The sequence below is a fragment of the Xenopus laevis genome, chromosome 8L, assembly GCF_017654675.1.
Source record: "Xenopus laevis strain J_2021 chromosome 8L, Xenopus_laevis_v10.1, whole genome shotgun sequence".
Classification (NCBI taxonomy): Eukaryota; Metazoa; Chordata; class Amphibia; order Anura; family Pipidae; genus Xenopus; species Xenopus laevis.
Window position 1 is genome coordinate 128,799,163 of NC_054385.1, and position 10,458 is coordinate 128,809,620.

General features: G+C 44.7%; 1 protein-coding gene across 2 annotated transcripts in view; it reads left to right on the forward strand.

The window, feature by feature from the left end:
- igsf9.L (immunoglobulin superfamily member 9 L homeolog) overlaps nt 1-9,555 on the forward strand; it is a 58,616-nt gene extending 49,061 nt beyond the window's left edge. For both annotated transcript variants that reach the window (XM_018231513.2, XM_018231514.2), the window contains exons 18-21: nt 2,011-2,056; nt 2,801-4,336; nt 5,057-5,202; nt 8,244-9,555. In XM_018231513.2, the coding sequence (XP_018087002.1) occupies nt 2,011-2,056; nt 2,801-4,336; nt 5,057-5,202; nt 8,244-8,464 (1,949 nt within the window). In that variant the 3' untranslated portion in view covers nt 8,465-9,555. The remainder of the gene's footprint in view (nt 1-2,010; nt 2,057-2,800; nt 4,337-5,056; nt 5,203-8,243) is intronic.
- The last annotated feature ends 903 nt before the right edge of the window (nt 9,556-10,458 follow it).

The following is a 10,458-nucleotide window of genomic DNA, read 5'->3' on the forward strand; positions in this document are numbered from 1 at the left end:
ATCATTGCGTGTGACTGTTAGTTCTGCGCCATCACAAAGCTCACATCCGCTCTTCCATTTCTCCTCAAAGCCTTTCATGCACATCATGTTATTGTCCCCCCCCCCCGCATGCTTGTGGTTTCCCCCGCATGCTCTTTTCATCATCCAAACCATGTAGTGGAGTGTCACATCTGGGGACAGTTACGGGGGTGGAACTTCTGAAAGCGACGTTGAGACTCTGGATTGGGGCGAGGGCTTCCAGAAGCAACACTGTATTAAACATATGGGGGGTGCTATTTATAAACACTGGGGAAATTTGCACCTAGGCAGTAACCCATGGCAACCAATCAGAGGATTGCTTCCAGCGTTCAACCTACAGCTGGCTGGAAAAAAAAACGGACTGGTTGCTATGGGTTACTGCCCAGGTGCAAATTTGCCCAGTGTTTATAAATGAGCCCCAAGGTGTCTTGCAAGTCTATTGGAACCTTTAAATAGGCAGGGGGCTGCTAAATCACTTGAGATTCCACCAGATGGGGAATTTAAATTACATTTAAAGGACCAGTAACATCAAAAAAAAAGTAAAATAATTTGTTCGTATACCACGCAAAAAAAAAAAACCAAGACTAATTATGAAACTTTAAAATCGCACAGCCTGTATTAAGAAATAACTTACTGCCAGGGAAAAGAAATCGAGTGCCGCACGATGTATCGTCGACTTTTCTGAAGAGGAGTCTCGATAAATTATTTCTTAATAAAGAGGCTGTGCGATTTTAAAGTTTCATTTGCCTTGATGGGTTTTTTTCATGGGAAAACTAACAATTTTTTTAAAAAAAAATGTTTTGCTATTGCTGGTCCTTTAATATAAACCGTGAATGAAGGATCTCCTAGAAATGACCCACACTCATCCTGCAGGGGGAGCGAAAAGTATATCTATTTTCAGACCAAACACAGCTCTATTTTTTACGAGTAATTTTTCATTAGCCAATAAGAACATCTCCCAGTACTGACCCAGGGAGAGTGAATGCATAGTAGTTCCTGGTTCACATATAACTTTCCCAGCACTTCCATGGTCATACAGGAACCTTCCCAAGTAGGCAATTCCAGGATCCTCTCACTTTTGGCCTTGGTAGAGACTCTAAATTCCAAGTACTTCATAAACTTCTTTCCACCATCGTCATGAAAGACCCTCCCTCTTTAGAAATAAATCCAGCCTCCTCCCACTACAATTCCAACTAAAGAAATGGATTCTTAGTACTTCCTGATCCTAGGCTGCTCTCTTTCCTATGGTCAGACAGGAACCTCCCCCATGGCATATGAATCCAGGCTCATCCCAGTACAGATATTGGATCTCCATAATTCCTGACCCTGGGCTGCTCTCTTTCCCATGGTCAGGCAAAAGACAAGATTTGGTCCCATAGCATGGGTTGATCACCCTCGAAAGAATCCTTTCTCCATCATAAATCCCCCTACAGAGATCAATGAATCCCCCAAGACAGGGGACAGGGATAAAGCTAACCTTATAGAGCTGAGGTCCTCAACCTTTTTTAGCAATGAGCCACACAGTTGGGGAGCAACATAAGCATGAAAAAAGTTCCTGGAGTGCCAAATAAGGGCTGTGATTGGCTAATTGGTAGTCCCTATATGGACCGGCAGCCTACAGGAAGGTCTGAAGAGTCACTATCTTCTCCTTGTGGGTCAATGTGGCTTAAACAGTGGTAGACCCCCCCCCCCATACACACATTTTACTCTTCTCCAGGTTAAGTCAAGGACTTTGATTTAATTTTGGGATGGGCTTAAGGACATTCAGGTATGAGTTGGTGTAGAGTTCAGATGGGGTGATGATTATGAGGCCAGATATATCCTTCAGTCTCCAGAGCTTGTGCAACAGGGTAGACCATCCCATATCCTGGTTGTTGCTGTTGTTTCCAACACATGATATTGGCTGTAGATACTTAGAGGTGGTGAATAGGTCACATTGTCACAAGTTGTTTTCCGCATTTGATTCCCTGTTGTGTTCTCATAACCTTCCAGATACACCAATGGTCTTCTCCCAACCCAAGAAAGCTTCTCCTTCACAGTAAGTGTCTCCATGCCCATGATGTCACCTCCCGTCCGCTCATCTCATGCTTTGAGTCTCTAGCATTTTCCATGAGTGCCTTCCCCATCTAGTGCTCTCTTTCTCTCTCTTTTGGGTACAACCGTAGACTAGTTTGACGGTACAATGAGTTGGGGTTCAGGATGTTGTATGTGTGCTGTAAGTTGTATGTATCATGGTGTCTTCATGATCAAACTCATGGTGTCTTCTCACCACCACGCAGCTTGAACCTCTACTAGGGATGGACGTAATCCATGTTTTGCCCAGTTTACCTCCAAATCTAGTGACTCGAATATAATCAAGCTGGTCATCACAAGTGCCAAGCAGCCAGCGGGCATTAATAAACCCTAGCAACCTCTCTTGATTGGACACAACCTATTAATTTGATGGCCAACAAGCCTATAAATCGTTACACCTAAATACTATTCTTGGTATCGATACATCTCTGAGGCAAAAGAAGGATTGAATTCATCCCTTGCCATGGTAGGACGAGTAGTCATGTTAGGCACTGGCATGCAATGATGCCGTCTATACAAGAGATATGATTGGCTCATATACCAACTGCCAACCAGCAACCAGAAATTCTATAGCAGCTTCGTACATATCCGCTGTGATATAAGAATTTGTTACAAAGGGTAGTTGTAATAGAAAGTCTCATAGATACATATTTTCATCTCCAATTTGGGTTTGGGGAGGTGTTTATAACTTTATTTGTTGTTTTCCCAGAAATTCTAATGGCTCTAACAGCCCCGACAGTCTTATGAGGGTCAAGCTACACGCGTCCCCCTATAACAGCCTGCGACGGTCTCTACAATTGGCCGAGAGACCCGGGAATAACCTGGGCATAACCACCAGCGGGAAGTATATGATATACGAGTCTCACATCGGAGATGCTTTTCCATTGGAGAGAATCAATCGCGGCCCAGATGGACGCTTTGTGGTGGAGACTGAGACATCATCGGGGAACATCAGAGGTTTCCCGTATGTGACTGAAACCGACCTGTACCCAGAATTCAACGCTAGGGAGTCTTCGGACCTGAGTCAGTGCTCACAGGTTAAGACGTACCTGCAAGCTTGCCAGCTCCCTGAAGGGGGTGCAGTGTCATGGAGGGATGAGGTAAAGTTGAGACCCCAAGCTACGGGCCAGTTCAGAAAGGAGGTGAGAGATTCTGGGTACCGCAGAGGAAGGTACTTTGGCTGCAGCAGTAGCCCACTAGAAGAAGCCATACCTTTCCGCATTTCGGACATTAGCCCTGTGACATCTTCTGTGCCTCTTCCCTATAGTAAGATAGAGGAGGCCCGATGCAGAGATTCTGCCCAGACAGAAGAGGATTTGGAAAGGACCATTTATACCCTCAAAGGTTCTGAGCATGACGGTTACTCAACGTTGAGTGGTGTAGGGAGAGAACCATCATTGTTGTTACAAAAGCCACTAGGGGGCGACGAGGCAGAGAGTCGGCTGAGACGCAGCCTGTGCACTCAGAGTGGGATTCTCCAATACCTCAGCCTTCCCTTCTTCAAGGAGATGAGTGTGGATGGAGAGTGGCCCTCCGAGGAGGAAGAGAAACACCGGTGCTCAGAGCACAATTCTGTAGGGACCACAGAGCAGGTCGGCCCAAATGCACTTGCTCTAGAGGATAGGACGTTAATGGATGTGGAAGGAAGGAGTGGGGTCCGGAATCCAGAAACCCCTTGCGTTCCGCACTCCTTGTCACCTCTTGATTACATAACCAGTAAACAAGAGATCCCTGTGCCTGTAAAGTCTTTCTTGAAACCCCCACAGCCAAACTCGGGGCCCGCGAAAGCAGTACTGCCGGGAAGCTTCATGTGGGCTCATCCCCCCGAAAACTCTGAGCGTTTAAAAGTCGGGCAGAGAGCGCACTGGGGTGCAGGAGACGTTGCCTTGGACAGCAGAGCTGAGAGCCACCTGCCCTCCGACTGTGAGTGCCCCCTCAACGACCAACCCCTCTCAGTGTTCACCGACTTCCAGGCACTGGAAAAGCAAAGGCCGCCATTGGACAAGTCTCTCTTTCTGCATGGCTCAGAGAAGGTGATGAGGAGTAGCCTTACTAGTCAGAGCAGTGGCAGAGGTAGCGTCTCCTTCCTCAGGCCCCCCTCACTGGCACAATCTGTGGGGGGCAGCTACCTCAACTCACCATTGGGTGAAACATCCAGCTGGCACAGTGGTGGTGGATCCCAGGGATCGAGTGCTGAGGACTACAGGCACCGGAAAGATTCACTATTGGCCACTATAAGCAACAGGTGAGGTAGGGGGCTGATAACCAATTGTTTTCCTCATCCTACTTCTGGGGAACAATTCCCTCGTATGTATTTATACACAACAGGATTAAAGGGGAAGTAAATGTTTTTCTTTTTTTTATCCGGTTCTGTTTAAACCCAAGCTGTGCAACACTAGGCTTATCATTTGAAGTCTGGAAGCCATTGTGTTACAGATGTTGTTGACGTGTTGCTGGCTAAAATTAAGTAAGCTTTATCAGAAAGGTCTATATAAATACACCAGTAAACCCTCAAAGTAATGCTGCTCCCCAATCAAAAGAAACACCACATTTCTTTCCTTCTATTGTGTACTCATGGGCTTCTGTATCAGACTTCCTGTTTTCAGCTTAAACCTCCAGGGCTAGGGCTTGAGCATGCTCAGTTTGCTCCTCTCCCCCTCCCTCCTCCCCTCCCTGCTGTAATCTTAGCCCAGAGCTATGAGTGAGCAGGGAGAGACTCGGGCAGGAAGTGATGTCACAGCAAGCTAATATGGCATCTGCTATTCTAAACAATCAGAGAGAGACTCTAGAGCTGTTTACTCAGTATGATAGAGCATTCTACAGAATAAATATAGCATTTTAGCTTGCACTATTATGGCTAATCTATTAGCAATAAACTGCTTCAGTAGCTTTCCTTCTCCTTTAAGACAACCTGTGGGCTGGGTGGGCGTTATTCCATAGTAAGTGACTGTGCGTTTGTCTGCAGGAGGAACACTTCAGTGGATGAGAATTACGAGTGGGACTCAGAGTTCACTTTGGAAGCGGATTTGCTGGATGCCCTACAGGTTTACCAAACCACCAATGGAGGCCGGCCTATCTCCACGGTGGACGAGGGAGAGGTGAAAAATCAGAGTGAGTTGTATTAAAGACCCTATATATATATCCTTAACAGACAGTGTGGTATAAGGCTAGAGCTTATTATGTGCCCAGAGCATTCCTTCTCTGTACATATGATTGGGGGCTGCCATATTGTTTTGGTGTTCACATCAACTGTGGGGTACACACTGAAGAACTGGAGGGTTCAGCTGAACCAATGTGGGTGTGGTTGGGCAGAATTCCACCCCCTAAAATCCTGGGCCTGGGCCTTTCCGCAAATCCGTGCCTGGTGGGTGTAAATAAAAAATAATGAAGTAGATACAATTGCTCCACCTCTTTCGAGCCACTTCATGCATTGAAGGTGAAAAGAGTTCAATCACACCTAGAGACCCATTTCTCAAACGTCACATTTCGAAATCATGCGTTTTTTTTTAATCCTAATAAATGCAAATATCTAAAACAAAATATTACCGACCTGAAAACGCAAATTGAATTCTAAACTAACTAAACTCGAAATGTCAGGAAGGCTATTAACACCTTCACTGGACCTCTCCCATTGACTTCTACATGAACTCGGGAGGTTTTAGGTGGCGAATAGTCGAATTTGAATCATTCCCTGGGTATATGATTGATAAATCTCGAAATTCAAATTCTAATTAAGTTTGGATAATTCACAATTTTAATTTGAGTGTTTTGACCATAAAAACTAGGGATGCACCGAATCCAGGATTCGGTTCGGGATTCAACCATTTTCAGCAAGATTCGGATACGGCCGAATCCTTCTGCCTGGCCAAACCGAATCCAAACCCTAATTTACATATGCAAATTAGCTGGGGGGAGGGAGATTGAGTGACTTTTTGTCACAAAACAAGGAAGGAAAAAATGTTTTCCAATTCCCTCCCCTAATTTGCATATGCGGATTCGGTTCGGTATTTGGCAGAATCTTTCACAAAGGTTTAAAGAGGGTTCGGCTGAATCCAAAATAGTGGATTCGGTACATCCCTAATTAAAACTATTTGAAAATTAGAATTTTCAATTCGACCCTTAATAAATCTGCCCCCTAGTATAAGGTGTTAGCCGATTGGCCAGAAAAAGGGGAGCTTAAGCCAAAAGCGTTCAAACACACCTAGAGGAATTTCTAATTCATGTTTTTTTTTTTTAACTCTCAGTTTTAACTCCCAGTTATTCCCAGGGTATAGGTTTGATAAATCTCGAAATTCTAATCGAGTTTGGACAATGCACAATTCGAATTTGAGAGTTTTGACCATTCGAATTCCAATTTTCAATTCGACCCTTAATAAATCTGCCCCCTAGTATAAGGTTTCAGCCTATTGGGCAGAGAATATCCCTATATTTGTATCTGTATGAATGGGTGGGAGCTGCCATACCGGTTTCCCTTAGAACTTACATAAATGGGGCTGTAGGGAAGGGTTCTCTAAAGCTTTTCAGTGTTTCAGTTGGTTGCGTCCCAGGCTCTGTAATGTAGCCTATATGTAATTGAACACGTCTGTTTTGTATACAGAGCGTAAAACCGCAGAGGAACACACGTGCTTGGCCCCATGCCTTTATATAGACACACAGGCTATTGGATCAGCTGTGCTAGCGGATGGTTAGTGTTGGAAAACAGCAGCCCCTATTGGTTTCTCTTGTTATCCCTTGTCTCTCCCTACTGTCTCACTTGGAATTAATTTGGCAGGAGCAACTGTTATCCTTTAACCCTTCATGTGCCTTGAATCTGACATCACCACGGAGGCGTGGGGCGAAGAGCGCACAGGAATCTCTCAATCCACTGCACTGCTAAAATCAGGGGTGTCACTATAGGGGAAGCAGATCTTGCTATGATTTGGGGTGACCATGATAAATAGGGGCAACTGATTGAAAAGCAGTTTAAGGGCAGGGGCACATGGGCAGATTCGGGGAGATTTAGTCGCCTGGCGACTTATCGCCTCTTCTGCGGGGCGACAATCTTCCCGAACTTCCTCCTCCCTGCCTCACGCGGAAACTTCGGGCGATTTCGGAAATCAAAGCGCCACGAGTGCATTGGCTGCAGACTTTTCTCATTATAGCAGGGGGATTCTCATTATAGAGGCGATTAGTCGCCAGGCGACTAAATCTCCCCGAATCTGCCTGTGTGCCCCTGCCCTAAAGGGTTTGTTCCCCTTTAAATGAACGTTTGCGGTGATGTAGAGAGGGATATTCTGAGGCAACTTGCAATTGGTTTTCATTTTTTATTACTTTTGACTTATTTAGCTTTTTATTCAGCGGCTCTCCAGTTTGCAATTTCAGCCATCTGGTTGCTAGGGTCCAAATTCCCCTAGCAACCATGCACTGATTTGAACGAGAGACTGGAATACGAAAAGGAGAGGCCTGGATAGAAAGATGAGTAATAAAAAATAACACTATATTTGTAGCTTTTCGGAGCATATGTTGTTTAAAGGGGACCTATCACCCAAAAAAAATTTATTCAAATCCTATTTTATCACTTTAGTCAAGCAAAATAAACTTTAATTACACAATATAAATTATTTGAATCTTGTTTCCTTCAGTCTGGGAACTCATAATTATAACAAGCAGGCAGGAGCCATTTTATTAAGACAAGTCTTGTATCATCTCAGAATCTTGTTTGTGCACCTAAGGCATAGAGGAGGGACAGACAATATTTGATTGACAGCTGAGATATTTAAATGAGTTTACAACAGCTATGAATGCTTTAATAAAAAAAAGAATTTGGATTTCATGTTTAATTTGAAAAGGACTTTTAATATACAGCTTTTTATGTCTGGGTGACAGGTCCACTTTAAAAGGGGTCAGTGACCCCCATTTGAAAGGTGGAGAGAGTCAGAGGAAGAAGGAAATTAATTCGAAAACTATAAATAATAAACAATGAAGACCGATTGAAAAGTTGCTTAGAATTGGTCATTCTATAACATAGTAAAAGTAAAATTGAAGGTGAACCACCCCTTTAAATTAAGCTATGGGGCCCTGAAATGATTTTGCCGTGGGGTCTTCTAGTTGGCTGGAATGTTTCTCTAATCTCTAAAGCATATTTATAACCCCCTCTGATACCTTCTCCTTAGACGTGAAGATCCCGGCAGAGGCGCCGAATTCCCCGGCTGGTTCGGGGTCGGTGGATGCCTTCGATAGCCGCTACCCTCAGCCTTTGTGCAGCCCAGAAGAGCGATGTGCGGCCCTTAAGGAGGAGTTTTTGGAACACCAGAGGCGAAATTGCGCCGCACAGAAGGTGCACACAAACAGTAAAGACTTTGAGGAATGTTACGAGCAAGCCACACTGCTATGACCCCCTCACCCCCATCTAGCGTGGGGTCTTCAGCGTGGCAGATCCTACCAGACCAGAAGGGACACTGTTACTGCGGCATTATCAAGTGGGGGTTTTGCCCCACGTCTCCTGTGTTAGGCATCAGGTTTACCAATACCTGCCAATGTTACATCAGGGTTATCACATCAGCCAATCAAAACTGTTTTGTTGCGTACGGGCAACCTGGAACGCCAGCTGTCTTACATGCACGACTGTTCCTCCTCTCTCACTGAGAAGTATTATGTTGCAGTTTATATTTTGCTTATCGTACCCCCCCCCCCTATACAGGGAGTAGATGATCACAGATCCGACTCCTGCTCCAGCTGTACCAATGCAGAGACAGGCCACGGCCATTATGGTGCTCGTAGAGGAGATTATGTTGTATATTTCAACAGGGCTTTAGAGGATCCATGTAAAGAAAAAAACAAGAGTTATGTACATTTACCCCAAAAAGTTATTTTCTTACAGCAATATCCAGATCTCTGGTAATCATGGTTTGAGGAGAATAATGATGTTCCACTTCAACATGTGCGGTTAATAAACATACTGGCTATCGACAAGTGCCAAAAAATAGCAATGCTGCGACTGACCAATCAGAAGCCAAAGAATCTCCTAGTAACGGATTCTGATTGGATGTTGAAGTGACACTGTAACTTATGAGTAGGCCACTATTTATGAAGGTGACATGCCAGTGAGAAGAAGGTAGCCACATATCTGTTGGCATTGGCCTGCCCCATATACAGTGAGCTTAAGCCAGTGGCACATTTAGTATTTTTAAATGGTTTCTTTTGCCTTTGCTTTCTTCCCCTCCAATCGCAGCGATGTCTGGTATGTAGGACACTGCACATGACTTAACCCTGTATATTTTTCATTGCTTCTGGAATGTGACTCCTGACCATTTTTTATGCGAAAGAGTAAAGCACACATTCCAACTGGTGAGGTTCACTGGGAGACCAAACGGCAGCTGAATTACATCGCTCTTTACCCCCCCCCCATAAGGTTCCGTTTGACAGGCGTTTTTTTAGCCTCTATTGCGTTAACTGTATCCCCCTTTACTGACAGGATGCTTCAGGCACTTAACAACCACTGCCGATGTCCCAAAAAACCAGCACAAGCAACCCTAAAGACATCTACAAAAGTTTGGTAATGTTTGGCAAGTTGGCGACAGTAGGCAGGGCAGGAGGTTAGAAGTTTTGATGGTGTTGATGGAAGGGTTCACATTAGAGAACTTACCATATAAATATATAGTAGTTGGTCTATTTTGGGGTGGTTAAGCCTCCTTAAATCTTCATCATTCTCTACTTATGAGTGTTAGGCAAGATGGCGGCAGTAGGACGGTATGGCGGCCATGGGCAAAATGGCAACAGTAGGACAGGAGGGCTAATCCTGTACCATCACAGTTACTTGAGTCACTAGTGTGTCCAACAAGGGGGCGTTTCATCTGTGAATGTGGTTCTCTTTCGATTTCTATCCTAAATTTACATCTGAGTTGGGGCTAAGTGTGGGCCAATCAAGTCAACCATGTCAACGTACAGTGGATAAAAGTTTAAGTGAATACCAAGACGGGAATGACTCAAAACTGATATTGAGAAGGACTTGGTGGGCTTGATGTGAAGACAGGGAAGAGCTTAGTGGACCTGAGATGAATATCCCGGCAGGGTAGAGATTAAGCTGGTCATACAAGAATAGAGCACGCTAACGATCAGATCATATGGGGGTCTCTGGGGGTTGCTTGGTAGAAGATCGCAAAAAATACGCTGTTAATGTTCTTGCCCTACAAGTAGGACTTTGTGGAAGTGAAATAAAGGTAGGAAAGCGCTTGAGATTAAGAATGATCAGGGCTTTGTTAACTCAAGGTCCAGGCAGGGTGGCCAATACAAGCATTGATCAACACATCTTGCCTTACCCAACTGGATTTTTATACCCGCCCAGTAGATATCTGGGCAGATATTCATATGGGCAAACCAGAACACCTT